At 46.9% G+C, this 20,286-nt stretch overlaps 7 protein-coding genes across 7 annotated transcripts; 3 read left to right on the top strand and 4 right to left on the bottom strand.

Moving 5' to 3' along the window:
* Positions 1–2,997: 2,997 nt before the first annotated feature.
* Positions 2,998–4,825, top strand: K444DRAFT_624461 (uncharacterized protein; the record flags this gene model as incomplete). Its single annotated transcript, XM_024882403.1, has 7 exons — positions 2,998–3,174; positions 3,350–3,370; positions 3,446–3,800; positions 3,868–3,953; positions 4,006–4,261; positions 4,305–4,523; positions 4,653–4,825. The coding sequence occupies 7 exons, from the start codon at positions 2,998–3,000 to the stop codon at positions 4,823–4,825; spliced, it is 1,287 nt and encodes a 428-aa protein (XP_024742825.1).
* A 2,149-nt stretch (positions 4,826–6,974) lies between these two features.
* K444DRAFT_701321 (uncharacterized protein) lies at positions 6,975–7,979 on the top strand. The gene has a single exon (XM_024888030.1). It carries the CDS (start codon positions 7,310–7,312, stop codon positions 7,814–7,816), a length of 507 nt encoding a protein of 168 aa, XP_024742824.1. The 5' UTR covers positions 6,975–7,309; the 3' UTR covers positions 7,817–7,979.
* Positions 7,980–8,164: 185 nt separating this feature from the next.
* Positions 8,165–9,348, bottom strand: K444DRAFT_639931 (uncharacterized protein; the record flags this gene model as incomplete). Its single annotated transcript, XM_024884437.1, has 5 exons — positions 8,165–8,249; positions 8,293–8,477; positions 8,541–8,549; positions 8,592–8,733; positions 9,227–9,348. 5 exons carry the CDS (start codon positions 9,346–9,348, stop codon positions 8,165–8,167), a joined length of 543 nt encoding a protein of 180 aa, XP_024742823.1.
* Positions 9,349–10,027: 679 nt separating this feature from the next.
* Positions 10,028–13,306, bottom strand: K444DRAFT_518411 (ras GEF; the record flags this gene model as incomplete). Its single annotated transcript, XM_024873859.1, has 5 exons — positions 10,028–10,120; positions 10,171–12,062; positions 12,230–12,433; positions 12,481–12,805; positions 12,863–13,306. The coding sequence occupies 5 exons, from the start codon at positions 13,304–13,306 to the stop codon at positions 10,028–10,030; spliced, it is 2,958 nt and encodes a 985-aa protein (XP_024742822.1).
* Positions 13,307–15,021: 1,715 nt separating this feature from the next.
* Positions 15,022–15,753, bottom strand: K444DRAFT_157490 (uncharacterized protein). The gene has a single exon (XM_024870642.1). The coding sequence runs from the start codon at positions 15,625–15,627 to the stop codon at positions 15,259–15,261; it is 369 nt and encodes a 122-aa protein (XP_024742821.1). The 5' UTR covers positions 15,628–15,753; the 3' UTR covers positions 15,022–15,258.
* Positions 15,754–17,784: 2,031 nt separating this feature from the next.
* Positions 17,785–18,544, bottom strand: K444DRAFT_518478 (uncharacterized protein; the record flags this gene model as incomplete). The annotated part of the gene is made up of 2 exons (XM_024873869.1): positions 17,785–18,298; positions 18,345–18,544. 2 exons carry the CDS (start codon positions 18,542–18,544, stop codon positions 17,785–17,787), a joined length of 714 nt encoding a protein of 237 aa, XP_024742820.1.
* A 148-nt stretch (positions 18,545–18,692) lies between these two features.
* Positions 18,693–20,067, top strand: K444DRAFT_156823 (NifU-like protein). The gene is made up of 2 exons (XM_024870640.1): positions 18,693–19,572; positions 19,622–20,067. The coding sequence occupies exons 1-2, from the start codon at positions 18,775–18,777 to the stop codon at positions 19,778–19,780; spliced, it is 957 nt and encodes a 318-aa protein (XP_024742819.1). The 5' UTR covers positions 18,693–18,774; the 3' UTR covers positions 19,781–20,067.
* The last annotated feature ends 219 nt before the right edge of the window (positions 20,068–20,286 follow it).

The raw sequence follows: 20,286 nt of genomic DNA, 5'->3' as shown, positions 1-20,286 counted from the left end.
GAGTGATTTACTATTTAGTTCCACCTCGGGCAAGTCTGCACAGGAGTCTTTATGGTCTTAAAAAGAAAATCTTCTAAAGCTCTAACAGTATAGTACCTTCCATATCACCATAACCTCCACTAAGTCCAGCATTGCAATTATCTCCAGTAGCATTGCCTCCATCCATTCCAGTATCTCCGACACCAGGTTTATCACGACCCGGGGCTGGTGTCTTCAAGAGAAAACAGCTCTGTTGGGTGTGTAATGTACGTCTAAAGAGGGAAGAAGAAGGAGCGGGGAGCTCGAGAACTAAGATAACCGAAGTCCCTATCAAAAGCACGACCCCACCAAAAGCACGTTTTACATAAAAATAGTTTAATTAATTAAAGAATAACCACTTTATAAAATGATCTAATTTTTTAAATATAGGATCTTTCAAATAGTTAGAATATACTTTGTATATTATATAATCAAAATACTTAATACTTCTTAATATAATAAGCTTTTTCTTATTTTAGTTATATATAATAAATACTAATATAATTTTTATATTATATAATATTATAAAGTAAAAAAATTCTAGATTTACTATTTTATAATATTATAATTAAGATATATATTAAAATTATATATATTATAAGTATAAAAGGCTTAATTATAAAACTAATAATTTGAAATTTTAAAATTTTAATTTTTTTAATTTTTAATTTTAAATAAAAAAGTATTTATAAGATATAAAAATAAGATATAAAGTTATATATAATATCTTATATAAGAACTGATATTTTAAATATAAAAATCATAATTATTAAGGCTTTATATAAATAAATATAATAAATATATATATTATTAATTACTTAATATCGAATTTATAAATATTATATTAATATATATAAGAATCTCTTTATTATTTTTATTTAATTATGTCTTAAAGTTATATTTATAATAAAAAGTTTATACTATTTTTATTAATATCTTATAAATTAATAATAATTAAGAGATTTATATATTAAATAATTAAAAAAAGCTTATATAAAATTATAATAAAGATATTACTTAAAGAATATTTAAATAAAATCTATTAAAATAAATATTAGCTTAAAGAAATCATAATTATTATATAAGATTATTAATAAAGTTAATATTATTAGTTTTTTATAATATCTTAAAATACGATATTTTCAAAATTATAAAATTAAATATATAAAGAGCTTTTAATAAAGATTAACTAATAAATAGATATCTTATATATAATATTAGAAATAAAATTAATAATTTTTATTATATATACTTTATTAGCTTTTATTTTATAAAAAGTTTTTTAAAAAAAATATTTTTGTAAAAAAATTAACTTAAACTTGGATTTTATTTAGAAATAATAGGTTTTAATAAATTATTTCTATATATTTTAAGTTACTATAACAAATAAAATATAACTTATATAATTTTATATTATTTTTTATATTTATTATTAAAATATATTAAAAGTTAATAAATAAAATAAAATATATATCTTTTGAAATATTTTCTTTAATTATACAAAATACTTTATTATTATTTTATTTTATTATTTTATTATATATATAGAGCTTATATATGAAATATTATATAAAACGGATTTATAGTTATCTAATTATTAAGAAATAAAAAATTCGCTAAATCGTGCTTTTGGTGGGGTCGTGCTTTTGGTAGGGAGTTCGGTTACAGGGTGTCGCGCTAAGCTAAGTCACGTGCGACACAACAAGGTTCTTCGCTTAGAACTACGTCTTACTCGGAATTGCTTCTTTGGGATCGAACAGAGCCATTGCGAGAGCCACCTGCTTGATACATGATGCCAATCCACCATTAAGTTTACTGCCTATCTCTACCATGGAAAATATCTAGAGCCCAAGCAAATCAAATTTCTCCTCCCATGCCAATATCCGCCAGCTTGACATTCTTCCTGTGTTCAAGCTACTCCCCGTGCCACTGCAGCGCTAGATCATCGAAGAAAGCCATGTGGGAGGCTTCTCAAACGTCGAATTAGACATGTAGAAGCCATTGTCGGGAGGATTTGGCTGTACAATAAAGGCTGGCTTCTCTTCCTCGCCGAATTTCTGGAGCTCGTCTCGAGTTAAGCCGTCCAGCTTTGCCTTCAAGAAGCCCCACAACAAAACTCTTTCTGCCTGAGAAGTCATGTATGTATACTTCAGTACGCATACCACATAGGCGTGAGCATGTATGGTATAGCGATGATACCTCCAGTGCCCATACGTGGGTCCTTCTCGAAAGTAGAATAATTCGATGCACGCACTCGTTAGCACGAAATCCGGAACCGTGGACGGCTCAACTCCTGTGGTGCCTAGCATTATCTTCCGTGTTTTAGTATCGCTGACATGTCTTGGTTCTCTGACTTCAGTTAAGAGTGAGGATCTCGTTGTTTTCTGCACGACAGTTCTTTTTGTGATGGCGTCTGCTCGAGGTCAACCGAGTTTGAGGTATTTTGCGATGTAGGGCGTGTTGAGCTGGTTACGGAATTTCAGGAGATAGACCTTGCGAGGCGAGAGGGATGTGACGTTGGGGGAAAGTGAAAATCAATGTTCTGAAGAGAAGGGAAGAGCTATATTGCCATATCGGGTTAGAGTCAATGTTCTGAAGAAAAAGAGCAGAATAGTCAACAACAACAAAACATACCAAAACAATTCTTCTGTAAATACAATGAGAGATTGTGCTCTCCTCCAGAGCGTAGTTCTCCTTCTGGCATAGGTAATTGTCAAAATTTGATGCACCTTCTCCGTCATGAATGTAGATGTGGAGATCTGAATCTTTCCACAGCACATTATTAAGTAACTGGGTGGTAAAGCTGCCTAGAACAAGATTGTGTCGTGGCATTAGGGAATGAAAGATATACTTCCTAAGGAGAAGAGCCTAAAGAAAAGGCTTAAGAGGAGTGATCTAACGTGCTCCCTGCAAGAAAGAGCTCTGAGAGTATAGAAAATAGCTCCCGATGTCTCCGCCTGCCCTTGGGCCTTGAGAAAAATGATCTATGTGCATCCATCGATAGAGAACTCGAGTATCTATAATCGGCCATGTGCCCATGTTTCCCCCGTTGGACATATCTTAGCACCTTTGCTAGACAAGAGCACGAAAGGGGTCCTCAATACTAACGTCATTTCCGAGGAAGGAGACTTGGGGTATTATATTCGTGCCGAAAAGGTGAAGCATTGCGCTAACAGTTCACGCTCCTGATACAGCACTTCCACTTCAGCTTCCAGCCCATCTTCCTCTTCTTTCCACCAGATCAACGCGCTCTTCAGATCGTTCCTTCCATACTCTTCGAGAATTGGAAGTCCAGTCAATGTATTCCAAAGCTGCACAAATCACCAAGTAGACATTGACAAGGAGTGCTTCTGTAGGTGTCCGGCTTTTTGATCTAGTTTAGGGCAAGTAGAAGGGTAAACATTTCCCGAATATCAACGGTGGGAAGATTGGAGGGAAGAAGGCCCATTTCAACATAGATGAGGCATCGCTTCGAGAAGTGCCTCAAAATAGAGTTTTGGCGAAGAAGTGTTCAGCAGTTCAGAGAACTGCAACAGCTTTGGCAGGAGCGAACTCGCTTAAGTTGCTCCCTCGTGTTTACAGCAAACCCCCTGCTCTTTCCACACATCAAAATATCAGCAACAGCACCGCCATGATGACACGAGGCAAAGGCCGGTCTAGAGATAGAGCGGCAAAGAAAGCTAGGAAGCAGAGACTTGATACCCAGCCGGAGACACCAGAAGAGATCGAGGAGAAGAGGAAACGCGACCAAGCAGCTGCAAAGAAGAGAAGAGCAGCAAGCAGTGAGTGCTATCTGCATACACAGAGACCACCCCCATCAACGTTTGGATAAGAGTCATGATACAGTAGATGATCCTCCGCCTAGCATATCTGCGAGTCAACGCACGGGCACGTGCGACACTGGAAAGGCAGCCATAGGAAACACTTGGGACAAAGTGGGTAATAGAATCAAGATACCCGGGGTTTCTTTACTGACACGACTATTAGCCAGTGGCAGAGAAGAAACGGGGGAAAAGGCGCTCCAGGCGCGGTAAAGGTGATCGTGCGAGGAAAGCACAAAAGCGCAAGAGGAACAGAGCAGCAAAGGCAGCACGAGAGGCATCAGAGACGAACACCAAAAGGAACGCCCAATTTGTTCTTACCTCTGACGGACCTCTCTCCCCAAGTGTTGAATCTGATCCAGAGATACGACCCATCCAAGAATCAGTAATGAATGTGGTGACACATGAAGGAGCGTCGACAAGTAAGCAATACCCGCCAATTCTAACCATTGCTAACCATAAAAGTCGTATTACCATGTCGCCCCAGCTCTACTATCCTGGAGTCTCGACCTGTTCTGATTGACATTAGCGGATACAGAGGCAACGGTGAACACAAGACACCTGCTCTCACGCCGCTTCGGCATCTCAGACGGCTGGCTAGCCTGATTCCGCGACAAGTGTCTTCACCTCCAAACCGTGGCTCGACTGTTGAGGATTGGCGGAACCGGAACGACTATCAATCGTGTAAGTGAGATTTCCATATTGGGGAACCGGGAAGCTGAAAACACCAAGGTCTTGTTGCGAAATCCATCGACGACTTCTGTGCCTATGTTGACCATCTTCTGCATGAATGATATTCAACCCCATTATTAGGGCTCAATCGTAAGTGGCTCGTCCGGCTCGTCCGGCTCGTCCGAGTTGCAGGAGTGGTACTAGCAATCACGGATGCAGCACGACTTCTTGCGCCTCTTCTCGGCCTTGTCCAAATCTGCGTAGTGCATATGCTTTCTTTGGTTGTGAAGTGTAAGGGACAAGCAGGGTGTTAGGCGTCTGAGTGGTGGCACATCCGAGGAAAAGGGCATACTGTTCCGCTATCTTTCGGGAGTCGTAAAGGGCCTTTTCACGTATTATGCACGATTTGTTATAGACGAGAGAGAGGTTTGACAATTGCATGGCTTACGAAACTCATGTCTCAGCAAAGACTGCAAATCATCCGCTTACTACAAGCGCACTTCCTCAAGCTCTTCTTCAGGTGTTCGTTTGCGGTCCGCTTCACACCATTCGGCAACATGATCGCCCCAGGTCTCCATTCCTGTAGTGAATCCCGTATAACATCAAGAGACAAAGCTCAAGTCCAGCAAAGATTGCAAATTACCCGCTTACTATATCCATCTCCTTGTTCATGATCCAAAACAATTGGAAACGGTCTCTCAGTGACGTCGAGCTTTTGAAGTTCGATAGGTCAAATTCTCCAATCTTGGGCCAAGCCATGCCCAGAAATCCTCTTTCATCCCCCTTTTGCCTCGGCTATAGAATGGATGCGGGAACTTGAGCGTACAGGATAACGTATACTCATACTTGAGTACACAGGATGCAGATTTCTTGGCTCTGACCTCGTAGTGTCGGTTACATATGTCTTCAAGCCCATTCTCGTACCGTATGTCATTTTTAAAGATCTCGAAGCAGGAGTAGTTGAACAAAGTATCAGTAATTACTTTCCATCAGAGAGAGTCGCCAATCGTTGGCCCCACGCGGCTTCAAGTGACTTCGACTTTTTTTCTGTCTTCTTCCCAGACCAATTCCAGCGTGGTCAACCGCGTGGCCCAACCGCGGCGGCTGTGTTTTGCTACCGGAGGTCTAAAATAGTCGTCCCATGGTCGGAGTGAATAAGTTTTTCTTTCATTGAAGGTGGTATTAGGGAATATCGAGTAGACTGTGTTCCAGGAAATAAAGTTCATAACTTCAGCAGTGTAGAAGCCGTTTAAGATCGTCTCCATAGGCGAGCCAGATGTGGCAATGACCTGGATCTATACGAGAGCCCCAGCAACCTTGAGTTTCGTGTTGTCTCGACCTGGCATACCTCAGTCAAGGATACTGGGGACTGTGAAATGGGAATATGCATCCTACCTTGCGAGTTTGAGGTCTTTTTGCTGGAGCTATGGCTGCTGAAAGATGATCGAGACGAGTCCTGAGGATCATACGTGTCTGCTGGAGATGAACTCCCATGCAAACTCGACTGGGAGAATAAAATATAATCGTGCACAGCTTTCCTGCTTCAGATAGAAATCGGAGATCTCCAGGAAAGTTGACGATGTGGCGGTTGGATGCAGGGGTCGGGTTAGCGAAAATTTAGCGAGCCCCTTTTCCCGACCACCCGTGCATTAGCGCCCTCCCTGGCAGATCTAAAATCCAACACTCGCAAAGTGATCCTCTGCCAATTCAGGGATCAAACGAAAATTGCACGAAGAATACGACCATAGTAGAATTTTTTGATCTTCCGGGCTGACCAACAATCATTCAAGAACCCATAGTAAAGTTAGAAATAACTTGCAGGGTTCTCCACCCCGCGGATACTCGAATTTCAACTAAGAACAATTGCGAATACAAATGCTGTTCTTCCCATGCGAGGCATCATCTTTCCTCCGTTCCCCTTTTCGTGTTTCATAAGATTGACTGATCAGATATGCTTGACTTAGCTCTCAGCAGCCATCACTACTATATTTCTAGTAGTGAGTCCAATCCAATGTAAATACGAGCATCAGATTGGCATAATTCTAGTATGCCACCAGCACCGCCATCTGCAAATTATACTTCCATCCATTTTCAAAATTCCCCGGCTATCCACTATGAGCAGCTTTCCAGTTTCCGCTCCTCCAAAAGATGCTATAAGGCCGTCTCCCATACTGCTTCTGTTGGGTGACGTGTGGGGGTGGTGACGCCACCAGGGAAGGAACCAGCTAGCCGTTAGTCAGCCAAGCCATTTAGGGCTTCGAGCTTAGATACCAATAGAGTCGTCTTGCCTCTGTCTGCCTTCTCCTTACAGCTTCAATGTGCCCCACGACAGGTACGGCAGCGTTGTTCGAATCAGTCCTGGGGAGCTTTCATTCATTGATCCTGTTTTTTTGGGGAGATATATCCGTGAGCAAGGAGTTCCTCCGTCCACCTCAGTTGGGGAATTGACCGCCCGGCGTCGAGGCACACAATCTCATCTCAGCTCGTGTGGCGGACCATGCCCAGTTTCGAAAAGCAATTGGAGCTACATTCTCGGACAAAGTTGTTAAGCTACAAGAATCAATAATAACTCAATATGTGGATCTCATGGTCAAGAAGCTTCATCAAGCTGGGGCAGAGAATGCAGGAAAAGTGCCAGCTGTTGATGTCATCCACTGGCTCATTTTACCACTTTCGACATCATCGGTAATCTTGGATGGGGCGAATTTTTCAATTGCCTCCAGAAACAGGATTACCGCCCACGGATCACCGTTTTTCTACAATTTCGGGCTCTCGTAGCCACAACCTTGGTTTCGTACATGACACCGAAATCCGTCCTAGCTAGCTTGCAATTAGTCCTCTCCACATCAGAGCAAAACGTCAACAATCGCCTTAAAAGAAAGACGGATTCCCTAGATATGGTGTCCTACATTCTCTCCCACAAGTCATCACCAGAAACCGGCATATCGGAAGCAGAGATGATTGCCAATACCATGGCAGTGATTGTTGGAGGTAGTGAGACTCTGACGGCAGCACTGGCTGGCAGAATCAAGAATCTGATCACACATCCAAAGGAGATGAAGGCTTTGGTCAATGAGATCCGCTGTGCTTTCAACACAGTCGGCATCCCCTGCTACACCATATTCAGATCCAAAACCAATTTCTATTCTCCCAAGAGGTTTATCCCAGAACGCTGGCTTTGGCAATATGGTTCGCTTCCCCTACTCCGCAGACAGCCAAGAAGCGTACCATCCGTTCGGCATGGGCCCTCACGGGTGTCTTGGGCAGCAACTATGTTGGGTCAAGTTGCGGGTTATTTTGGCTAGGTTGCTGTGGAATTTTAATGTGGAGGTACTGGCAGCCGTTAGAGTGGACGGAACAGAAGTTTTTTAGGTTTGGGATAAGAAGCCTGTGAGTGTTGGATAGAGTGTGGCACAGAGGGGATATTAGGAGCAATTACACTTCTCACAATGCTGATCACACTTCGCTCATCACTTGCATATTGGCTTGAAGCAAGGAAACCCTCATGACAGAACGAAGAAGTGACTGCCCGAGTTGAATTATGGCGACTCAATTGGTACAAGACACCTTAACGCATCTGCCATTACCACCCTATCCCTCTCCAGCTCTCTCTCATACCCCCTCTCTTTACCATCATTCCGCTCTCAATTCCCCTAAGCAAGCTGCCCCCTTACAACCCCAAACGAAAATAAATTCGTATGAGAATCCGCAAAGAACCCGGCCGGATTCTCCTCAATCCTCTTCAATGCAAACCCGCTCGGAGTATTCATTTCATTCGGACCATTCAAATCCAGTGGTAAACGGACCCGTCAAACAGCCAACACCGACTCTCTTCTTATCGTCACCAACTGGGTTGGGGAACGCGAGACGAGGTGGCCCGGATGCTCCCCGGGCGGCTTCGTGGATGTGTGTTGCGGTTCGGGCGGGAGCTTGGTAGGTGCCTGCTACGTTGAGGAGTGTAATGTTCTGGCTTCAATGTCAACATCAAAATTATTCGAAAGATTGAACGGGAGAGAATAAGAGGCCTACATGGCAGATCTTATCCGTATTAGAATTGATACCAAAGTTAAACTATCCAACAGCGCCTTTTCGGCCCGGGGCAGGAGTTGTGCCATTCCGCAACCCAGAGCCAACAGCAGCGATATTGTATGTGCTTGTGAAGGCGAAAGGAGACGCGTAAAACCCGCCTGTCCCAGCGGGATACTTGACGCTTTCCCAACCGCTGTCATCGAATTAGTACGCAGTATTACTAAGTTGAAGTCGGAGCTCAGGGGCGGAGGAACCAAACTCCTAAGACAAATACGCATGCCAGTTCCCGTGAACCTCCCGGGCTCTCAGCTCTCATAGAAGGAATAATCGACATTTTATGAGAAGAAGCTGGCCCTGGTGATGATGGGTAGGAAGGGAGGTTCTGGCTTGTGCCCGCGGGGTAATTTACGCTTTCCCAGTACCGTAGGTAATATCGGTGGAAGAGCGAGAGATGAGACTAGCAGGGCGGCGGTGGAGATGATGATTATGAACTTCATGATGTTGTTTTGGTTGAGACTGTTGTAAAGATCAAGATAATTCTGACATGTGAAAGTGAGAGTAGAGTAATGATTGGTTTGATGGAGGATATGGAGAAGGAGGGAGAGCAAGTCTTGTAAGAAAACCTCTCCTCCCAAAGAGAGAGCGAACATGATGCTTCATCTTGCCAAGTCTTGGGAGAATAACACATTGCCACTCGAGGCTGAGTACGGGAAAAGCCAAGTACGGAACCAGAAGTAAACATTGAGCGAGAATCAATTCTGTAGTCATCGCAGGTCTTGGCCAGCGCCGGAAGTCCGCCGAGAGGCATTTTTGATAGCGGGATCCTTTTACATCCGTGATGGGGAAGCGCAAGTAGTGCTTGACAAGTAGGAATTCAATTCGGCAGCCACAGTCATGCTGCCAAAGGGCCAAGGTATGGGGAGTTAGTGTTGTGGCAGTGTATACATAGTAATATTGGCAGTTGGAATTGGCAGTGTTGTGGGGTTGGGGCGATCGTCATCCAATTCTTGGGGATTTTTAGCAGGCTACTTTCATCCTAAAGCGTCCGCGAACCGCAGTTGAGGATTAATCTTATTTCGCCACTCCCTAATCCAATCCCCCAACTTGTACCATTTATGGGAAGGTCAAACTGCCTAAGCGAACGGGGTTGCCTTCACGGACACAAGATTCCTTAGAGAAGCACTTGTGATGCTGACGGAGGATGATTCGGAATAAGTAGGACATAGCATCATGCGTCCCTCGTTCAATCCATATCCACAACCGCTTGGAAGGCTGCAGAGAAAGGCTGCAGAGAATGCCCATAGCTCCCGCTTCACTTAGAACACCTTTGGTATTTGAAGAACATATTACGTATGCGCATCGTCTATCATCACAACTGGGTATGCGCGAACAAGCACACCCCAACGCCATACCATGAGAAAAGAAGCCTCCTCAAAAATCCAGCCTGAACCGAACAAATGTCGCTCAAAATATGCCCATTTGATTAATCACTTTTCCTTCTGAAACCAAGGAAACTTCTTTTTAGCAAATTCTACACTTCCTGAAGTACTTTCAAGTTGGAGACTGCGTTGATATATTTCCTATTTTAAGGTTAGTATGCGTGATTGTAGCGGCGGGAGTGGGGGCATACTTCATCATCAACGGGCATTCTACAATCTAAAATCAGCTCTCGGGCAATGTCGTGCTTCGAGAGATTCGGATATGGCACGACTTGGCTCTTCATAATCGGCAAGATGACTTCTGACAGTACCTCGAATTTCTTCCAGTTGATTCTTTCCGCCTTCGCTCCAACGAAGGTTCGACTGCCTTCTTCTGCTGACACGAGATCTCGTCGGTGGAGGGGGATAAAAGGTATACGAGGCAGCGAAGAGTTCTCCCATGCAAGGCGATACGCGAAATGACTCTTTTGAGTGCCCATCAATATCACAAGTCTTGCAAAGCGCTTCTGTACTTCAGCTGGAACCAAAGCTCTGGTCTGTGCAAGACGATGAATTGCACTTCCATTGATTCCTGCGAGCACGGCTGCTAATCCGTTGTAGTTGTTGAGTTGCCGAAGCTTCAGGGCAATAGTCATGAATTTCTCTAACATCAAAGCTCTGTGTTTGGCCTTGTCTCGCATTAAGATCATGTTAGCCACCCATTTGGCAACATGGTTGAAGTGATTGATCATCCGATTAACGTTTGCCAAACTCTTGCACTTCTCCTTTTGTTCCAGTGGGAGACTGACGTGGCGGACAAGATCTCGAAGGCGGATCGAAGAGAACATAACCCAGTCGATTCTTGTCATCTCGTCGGCAAAATCGTCATCTGAGGTATCCATAAAGATGTGGTACCGAAACTTAGTGAGGGGTAAATTGCCCTTGGGGACCATAGAGGCTGCTTCTCGTTCATAGTCCTCGACCGTGTGGAAAGAAGGTGCTATGGATTCATGAGGGGAGTCTGCACGTCCAGAAATATTCGAATCAACTTTTGATTCTTTCCGCTCCATCTCCTCATCCCCTTCGTCATCCATGTGCGAGCCGCCGTCCTCTTCCTCCATTAGATCTCTGGGATCTGTTCTCCGTCGAACGGGGGAAGCAGGGGCTGACTCGACGTTGTTTCCGGTCTCGACCTCGACGTCTGCATCTGTTCGAGCCCATCCGGTGTCGTCATCCTCGATCACACGGGATTGCAATTGAGTTCGCATCTCTTGCGCAGCTGCAGCAAATACAGGCTCGCCAGATAGCCCGCTGATGAAGGTATCGAGTTTAGCACTTGTCATAGGGCTGGCAAAGTCTCCTGGATAGGTTGTGACCCATTTGGCAACCACAGTAATAATACGAAGCTGCGTCGTAGTCCGCGTGAGATAGTGAGTGTTCTTATCCTCTGCTATACGATCCAACCGTGCTTCTATCGCCCCAAATAGCTCGCCTGGCGCGGCAAACTTTCTGTATAGACACAAGAAGATGTCCGAGAAGTTGTTGTCGGCCCGTGACATGTTCTGACCCAGCAGACGATCCACGAGCTCATCGAACGTCACTCCCGCAACTTTGGCAGGCTTATCGAAGAAGCTATCATCATTTCGCTCAAGAATGGGGATATCGTCCGAATAGCGGTATCCGTCCCCGTCCGACTCTTCCATATCAAGAAACGAATTATCCACCGCCCGTCCGGTCATAGGAGAAGGCAATGGAGATCGTGAACTTGCACCTGGCGCAAGATTACTGCTAGAGTCGGACGAGGTTTGAAGGCCATCATGGCGAAACATCGGATGCGACGACAGTGGCGGGGCGTCGTGTGGGTCGGGAAGGGAAAGGTTAAATTGGTGCTGTAGATTAGTCCGCCCATTGGGCCGCGACTGGGTTCCTCGCGGCATAACGGGGGGCGGCGAGGGAAATCCTCGCAAGAGGGAATATTCCGAGCTCGCACGACTGTGCTTGGAGTGTTGACTAAGAGGCCTTGAAGAATCCGGCGGGGTTTCTAAATTCGCAGAGGAGGTAGCTCGGCGACGGGCCCCTGTGATTTCAGCGGCAGAGTTTGCAGCTTTACGCTGTCAGTTATATACTAGACAGAAGCGTGACTGACAGGAGAGCAATGAAGTCATGCGCGGGATATTGAGCACTTCTCGATATGGATAGATATAGGAGAAAGAAGGTGAAATATAAATCGAGGGAAACCAGTAACACGTGAATGGGCTTGGTGAGACTGACCATTCCGGCTTGCCATGATGGCTTTCAGCATCGAGGATAGACACAGCCTGGCACTCTCGGGGACATTGGAAGCAGTTTTCACAGCCTCAACACAGGATGAGCAGGCGTCCTCCATGGTTTCCACGCTGACCTGGCGGGTATTGTCAGGATTGTCGCACTTGCAAGATACCAGGATAGTGGGTAAGTTTGAAGCCATTAGCCCATCTGAACGGTTAGCAGGCATCTTCGATGCAATCCTCCGAAACACTCACTTAAAGTTTGGGGTAATTCTTGTATACTCTCGCTATTCATGACATCGTACAACAACAAAGCTCCATCCATGCGGGGAACAATGTGACCGTTTATCTGCTTCGGCCATTGGATCCGGCGGTCGGGGACGATATCGAAAGATTCGAGGTCGAGTTCAATGAGGCTAACAGTATACACCACATTGTCCACTGACATCCGCTGACTCGAAGCTATGGATGTTGGAGAGGACCGTAAGCTCAGGGCCCGTTGAATCAGTGTGCTCTTCCCCACGCCAGAACTTCCAATAACTGCAATGTTTATGTCGGACATCCCGCTTCTTGACTGAGGCTAGATTCCAAGAATTAGTTTGTGCGGTTCAGACTCAAGAGAGGGAGGGAAGCTCACCGGCAGATTGACTGAGTTGTCGAGTGCAGTTCTATTGGGGGACGGAGGGGAAGGTTCATGAGGGGACTTTCCATCGCGCATACGTTCAGAATATGTTGCAGACCTCAATTCGCGGGCCAACGATACCGAGTTGGGGGTTTGGTAGTTCCTGAAGAAGGGGTCGTCTTTTATTGAAGCTACAGAGTCTCTTATGCTGTACAGGTCGATACCGCCCTCGTCCTCCTCCGATAGGAGATTGGGAGTTTTAACCTTTATTGCTGGTAAAAGAGGGGCGGAGCTGGTGCGAGAGGCAAGCCTTGGTCTTGTAGTCCGCGGGGTTGAGTTCGATAAAGTTTGGGAGATGTTCGCGTTCGCGGTGTGATCCGGAGATCTGGCGGGGATGGAGTTGGAGGACCGGCCGCGTTTCGACTTGCTGCGGTGTGGCAGAACATCGTGAGAAGCCATGATTCAGATTAAAGGACACTGTTCAGACGGTGGTCCAGCACCCGAGGCCTGCGAGATATTAGGTAACCCGCAGCTATTGCGATCATGCTGTGAGATCGAGGAAGCTCTGGAGCTGTCCGGGAGAAGTTGGAACAATGAAGCGCCAGCAGCTTCGACAGGCGGGATAGCTGACAACAGACAAGACGGGGGGCCAAGCTGTTGTGCGGAGCGAACGACGATTGCACACTTATTACTCTCTCTCGTTCATGCTTTGGGATTGGGAGCCAGAGCCAGATCCAGAGCCAGAACCAGAGCCCGAGCGAGGCCCCATCCTGCTCGCCTTGGCCCTGTCTTTCGGGAATTTGTCGGTCTCCCTCCGCTATCCGTATTCTCACGTGGATCTCTGGTTCGCTGGCACAGCTCCGCGCCCGTTGGGAGCGCCCGGAGCAGCAAATCATGCACATGCACTTGCTGCTGGGAATCACAGTACTCGCTACTGTAGAGCATGCGATTCCAAGCCCCCCGAAAGCCTCTCCATTATCTTCAAAAGTAATTATTCCGCGTGGCCATGAGCCAGTCAGCGTGGTTCACGTGTGGGATTCAGTTGTTGGGAGGGAGCCTTCACCACTGTCGCTGATCTTGTCCCTGTAAGTAAGTCTGCTGCCATGATGCCATCACGATCTTCACGCTTCACCGTCTTCCCCCGAAAAACAAATCGATGCCACTTACGCATTGCGATTGCCTGTTGATGGTCACACTGAAGACAGGGAAGTTTCCAAATTCGGTCTCTACTACTGCAATGTTCCAACTCGAAAAGGAGCATCGGTGAAGCTGCAGCTTGCAAGGCACGTCGACGAGCCTTGCAAAGTGCGGTGTCCAGGAAACATTGAACAATCGAAACTCCATATGTTCCGACTCGGAACGGGGATCGACATCCGATTCCTGGCTGCCGTATTTAACCTGGTTTTATGAATTCCATCCCCTGTCGCTCAACATCTTGATTCTTGATCTGATCAGATTCTGCATGTTCCGACCCCTTGGAGAATGAAGCACTGTACTTTGGGGCATACGCATCGGACCCTCAACGGCCCCGAGCTGTCCGTTCTCAAATAAGGACCCGAGAATATTTCTGTTGATCAGATATTGTGGGTATCTAAGCCACCGAGTGCATCATAGAAGCTGTAAGAGTGGTCTGAGGAATATCCCAAACAACGAGCCTACAGACAAGGAATGGTCCAAAGACAAAAAATGGAACAGGTCGACGTGGGTCCACACCGGATTAGATAACTTTCAGCATCTGCATCTTATCAGAGCAGAGCCACCTCCCAAACCTTCGGATTGGCGAGGCTACGTCCTTTGATAAGCCTTGCAAGGCTGGACATGGACAGGTGCAGGCGAGGATCGACCGTCCTCTTGACATCATTGAGACATGAGGCCGGCCAGCGTGAGACGGGCTGGTCCGCAGGATCCGGATGACCTGCAGCTCGCCAGCCTGCCATCCTCAGATAAGAAATGGTTCTCTCCGCCCGAGATCGAGTCTAGGTCTGCTTGATGACGTCCGTCCCGACAAATAAGTGTTCTAAGGAAGCAGGTACAATGCCGAACTAACCCCCAGCCAGTACGGACGTAGTGTACGTCAGAAGTGCTCATGTTAAAAGGCGCTGTGCTGTAGTCGAGGGATACCACGGAGCTGGACTGAGACAGTTACTCAACTAGCTCAAGGAACGGCCTCGGGTGGCCCATTCGCCCACGTTGAATAGTTGAAGAGTGTTGTGAAAGACAAGCTCGAAACATAATTTCAGAGTTTATATTATTACTCTTCCCGGTGTAGATTTCAGGAGGAGCTAGAAGTCCGGGCTAGAGTCCCGGTGAAAGCGATGATCCACTCGGCAATCTCATACTGTGCTTGGAGATCGATAGTGGTTCATATATAGATCCAGCCATTTCCGAGCCTTTTGCTTCTAAGATAAGTTTCAGAAGGCATGGGGTGTTGTGGAGGTCTCGTTTGTCGGGGCGATCAAGAGTTGAGATTGCGGCAACATCCAGCCGACAAATCTCCTTTCGTGTTTCGTGCGCCACAGCAGGAGACGAAACACCGAGGGAGACGGGAGCGTTGCCTTTGATGATACGTACCACGGAAGAACCAATGTGGAAATGATCGAGAACGTCGAGAACCTGAAACGTGCCTTCGTGCTTTCAAGTGCAGAAACTCGGTGATGAGATGAAAAGAGACGGTTGAAAGTCAATGTACCTCCGCACAGCCGTACAACTAGGAAGAGGCATTGTACCGGCCGGCCTCGAGAGAACGCGGTGAACGCGGTGAGCGAGGACTCGAGGAGCATCGCATCGAACTTCAAGGGGCTGGCCAGTCAGAATTGCTCTCTTGAGATCGCGTGCCAGACAGAAAGCATCAGCATGCAGGGTTCTCCACATCGTTTGTGCAGCCTGCTGCCTGCATGTTTCTGTGGAGACAGAGTCGCCAATGATAATCTCGACGCAGAAATCAGCAGCCAACCATCTGGATCTGGAGTTGGGATCAGCTGCCCGCCGAGGCTCGAGGCTCCGAGCTTCGATACGGCCGTGGAATCACAGGTGTACATTATTCGGCATGCGCGCAGGACGCAGTACATCCAGGTCGGTATGTTTCAATAGAACCCAGGCGCGTTCATTTGCTGGGGGAAGCTTTCCCTGATTGAGAGGCATTACCGACCACAACCTGGCCAACGGTTAACTGCTTTGGGAGGCTGGCTTTTCCTCCTCAGTCCGTGGCGCACCCCTCCGAATCCAAATCTGCCTTAGTGGGTTTATTTAACTACCTCGCCGTTTCCTGCGCATCGTTACACAGCCCTCGTACTTTATGTCCTTCATGTGAGACTTCGAAGTTGTGGATTTGTGAAATGTGAATGTACCCCGAGGCTCTGGAACTTAAGTCGCGCCTGAGATATCTTGCGTTTAAGTCAGTCCATTCCTCTTGAAATGGCAACAGCCACCACGCTCCCTCCTCCGCCTGCCGATTGGCCTTCCGTAAGTTGGAAAATACCTCCTTCGTCCATATCTCCTTCTGACCTCACCATAGTATCAACCTGCCCGTGCAATGACGCATCCACTGCGCGATCCAAAGAAAGATGGGCGGCGGCAAAGAGTCAAGCAAGGAGAGCCATTCGATCCCGAGGAATTAAGTCGTCGGCTCAACGCTCATCTCGCCGAGCAGAAGATCAAGGCTGAGCGCCGACGTGAGGCACGGGCCGCGAGAGCTGCTCTGGCGCAAGCCAATGTCGTGTACCACCATGTTCCAACGGTCGCCGCCGCGGCTTTCGAAAGGACGACGACACCAGATGTCAGGCGACAGTCGCACAAGTTGCCGTCAATGGGTATTAAGTCCCACCTAGAGAAGCTAAGCCTCGAGGACCCTCATCTTGAATACCCAGTTACGAGTCTTCAGAAGACGCAAGCTATCGATCAAGCGATATTAGAAAGGCAAATCTTATTGAACCGGAATCAATTTCAATGGACGCACGAGTTGGAGGAGGCTGCTGAGGCGGATATGGAGAGAGAGATATACAAACCACCGCAGCGAACGTTCCAGTTGGAGTTTGCTCATCTGACTTCAGGGCACAAGAGAAGCAGTTCACGGCCGATGAGCACAGGGGATTTATGGGAGAAAACGGAGGCTCAATCGTCACCACCTCCGCCGGGGAAATCAAAACCGAAGCCACTATTGCCTGTTGCAAAGGATAGACCTGATTGGGCGGAACGGGACAGTGAGACTGAAACAACGAAGAAAAACCAGCACTCGCGGACAAGTCCTTTCTTGCGGAAGATGGAGTCGACTTGGATGCTGGGCAAGAGGGAAAAAGTCAAGCCAGATCGAGATGAAGCTGTGGCTGGAATTGGTGATCATGGATCTCCGCCAGATGGGAACAAAGGCATAAGGGGAAGTTTTCTTGCTCGCTTCAAACGCCATCCGAGTTGATTTGATCGGAATGTTCCAGCAACTATTGGACATTGCCAGTAGAATGTCCCAAGAGCCGTTGAACATTGCTTGTAATGGATTGTGGCTGCTTTTTTCCGACTATGCGTTTTAGCGGTTCCGGGGTATCTTGAGCAATTCCCAAAGCATGTCTTATGAACCCAACTCTGGCCCATGCTGAGTTTGAATTCCGAGCCCGAATCTCCGTATAAACTATAGTGACATACTGTATCTCCTTTGGAGTCAGCCATGAATGTAGACTTTGAATGTACAAGGATATGAGGAACATTTGGGGAGGGTTTGACCAACTTGACTTGGGACAATGAAAATTCAACGTTCAGTGCGGCTATTCTCGTCCACCACGAAGGAGGATCGAAATCCCCTTTCAAGAGCACCGGTTGGAGAGCGAAATCATGCCACCCGAATTCAGCACCTGGGTTTCTTACCAATTATATGGTGACCTTCCCCACGATTCCAGCGGGGTTGTCCTCCCGCGTCTCTTCAGTGTGAAGGTTTCCAGCCCGACTCTTCACAGTTCGCCCTGCAAGAGAGCTTCTATGATCTTTGCATTTTCTTCCTTCAGCTCTTTCTCCACTAGTTGTGTAGCAGAGATGCCTACATCTCCGGACAGAATCTGCAGCACTAATGTTGAATATTCCCTGACGCCCTCGTCTGTGTCCCGAAGGCGATTTAACGCTTCTCTTCCCTTCTCAAGCCCACGATCGTAAGTCCACGACTGTTCTTTCTTCCCCTTCGAATGCACATTCTGTGGGAGATCGTCAAGTTCCTCTAATGGTCGGAGAGTAGCTGTGTTGATTTGGTCGAGAAGCGCAGGAAGTTTTGGGTATATCTTGAATAGAAGCTGAAGGTCTTTCGAATCGTCCAAAACCGCGAAAGGACCTTTGAATCCTGCTGCAGCAATGGTGCCAGGCCTCGGTGTAGCTCCATTGGTTTGACGTTTTGGTTCTGGTTTGGTTTCCGCAGGCTTGGGCTCAAGGGCAGGGTGTGTCGCTTTGTGAATCGTTGAGCATGCTGAAGAACAGCTTCACCACATCAGTTTGCGAAACCTGCATTGAAAAGAGGGCTTACGATGGGAAATAACATCGAGTGCACTTATACTTCCATTCCTTTTCGTTGCATACGCCACATAGCCTTTTCTTTGGCACGTCAGCTTCGGCCAATGAACTCTCCCGCGTCTCCTCTTGTTGCTTCGGAACTTCTTGGCCAACGGTTGTTTTCGTTGAGTTATCAGCGCCATTTGGAACAATCTCCGCATCTGGCGTATCCATCGCTGGCTCTGCGTCTTTTTGCGCACTTTCGTCATTCGCGGTCTTGGAGATTGACATGTTGTTGAAGAAAGAGCTTGAAAGTTTGCGTTATCAAAACAACCAGATCCTTGCCAATCGGCAATGACGCCAATTTTTCAGACCCATGCAGGTGATTACAAAGGCCTTCTTCAACTTCGCCATCTCGACAGCAAAACAACTGTAACACACTTCCTGCAGTGTCAATTCAAACAATGGCATCTAGGAAACTCTCAAAGGCAGCTTTGTCATTCCTCACCAAGACACGACCTTCGAAGCCATCGATACCCGTCCACCACAACGCTGCGAGATGCGTTCACCAAAGTACCCGACTTCCAGCAATGGCAGCTTCGAATGCGCATACACGACCGACTTTGCACCCTTTACACCAGCCCTCGACCATGGTAAAGCCGCCTGCTGTCAGCGGTAGTCGCAGCATCTTCATCCAGACAGAGAACACACCAAACCCAGACGCTCTCAAGTTCCTACCAAACCATCCTATCCTACCACCAGGACTCTCCTCTCCTTTCATCGAATACATGAATCCTAGGTCGACTCTTGCACCTCCACATCCATCACCGCTTGCTGCACAGCTGATGAATATTGATGGGGTCACATCGGTGTTCTATGGAGCGGATTTTATTACGGTTACGAAAGCTGGAGATGCAAATTGGGCTCATGTGAAGCCGGAAATCTTCAGTCTGATAACAGAGGCTGTTACATCGGGGGCACAGATTGTCAATGTTACTGAAAGTAGGCCTGGAGAGAGTGGGCAGGATGGTGGGGAAGAAGACAGTTTAAGGTATAATGAGAATGATAGTGAGGTGGTTGGAATGATTAAGGAGCTATTGGAGACGAGAATACGACCGGCAATCCAGGAGGATGGTGGAGATATTGAGTTCCGTGGATTTGAGGACGGAATGGTGATGTTAAAGTTGAGAGGTGCCTGCAGGACCTGCGATTCGAGCACTGTTACGTTGAAAAATGGTATTGAGGGAATGTTGATGCACTATGTGAGTATTTGGCGAAACTTTCTAGAAAGGCTGCGGCTAACAAACCCAGATTGAGGAAGTGAAAGGTGTTACTCAGGTCCTGGATCAGGAAGAGGAGATCGCGGTCGCGGAGTTTGCAAAATTCGAAGAGAAATTACGGAAAACAAAGGGAGCCGATGCCGCGCCTTCAACTGTTGGAAAGGGAACTATAGATACCGTCCCCGGTTGAAGGAATCTATTTACGCCAGATGGAGAAATAATAAATGTCTTCAACGGTACGTTTCGACATGGTAGCACCCAAACTAGTGCCCGGCGATGTGGATGATGACTGTCTCAAAACATCCTGTCCATTTCCCGGGGAATCAAACCATCGAACTGAGAGTTCGAAATCATTTCATACGTCTTACCCGAAGGTCTGGACAATCTAGGGACTGGGCCTCCTCGGCCAGACTAGCCAAAGCGCTAGACTGCATGTCTCACAATGGCATGTGTATTCTACGAGGATCGAAATTGAATGTCCCGAACCAGGCTACTTCTCAGCCTTGGGTCATGAAACTTCTCGTTTCCCTGCGGCCGGACCTGCCAGAGCTCTAGACATGCTTTCTTCGTACATTGATCAAGGAATCAGGTTGACAACCTCAAGTTGTGTCTACAACCGCATGTACGAACTTTTGCCGGGCAATGACAATCGGCAAGATGGTAGGTAAGATGCCCTAGCATATGTTGAACATTGAC

The sequence above is a fragment of the Hyaloscypha bicolor genome (genome assembly GCF_002865645.1).
Source record: "Hyaloscypha bicolor E unplaced genomic scaffold K444scaffold_15, whole genome shotgun sequence".
In the NCBI taxonomy this organism is placed as follows: domain Eukaryota; kingdom Fungi; phylum Ascomycota; class Leotiomycetes; order Helotiales; family Hyaloscyphaceae; genus Hyaloscypha; species Hyaloscypha bicolor.
The sequence above is the reverse complement of the archived record's forward strand: the minus strand, read 5'-3'. Positions and strand labels throughout refer to the sequence as shown.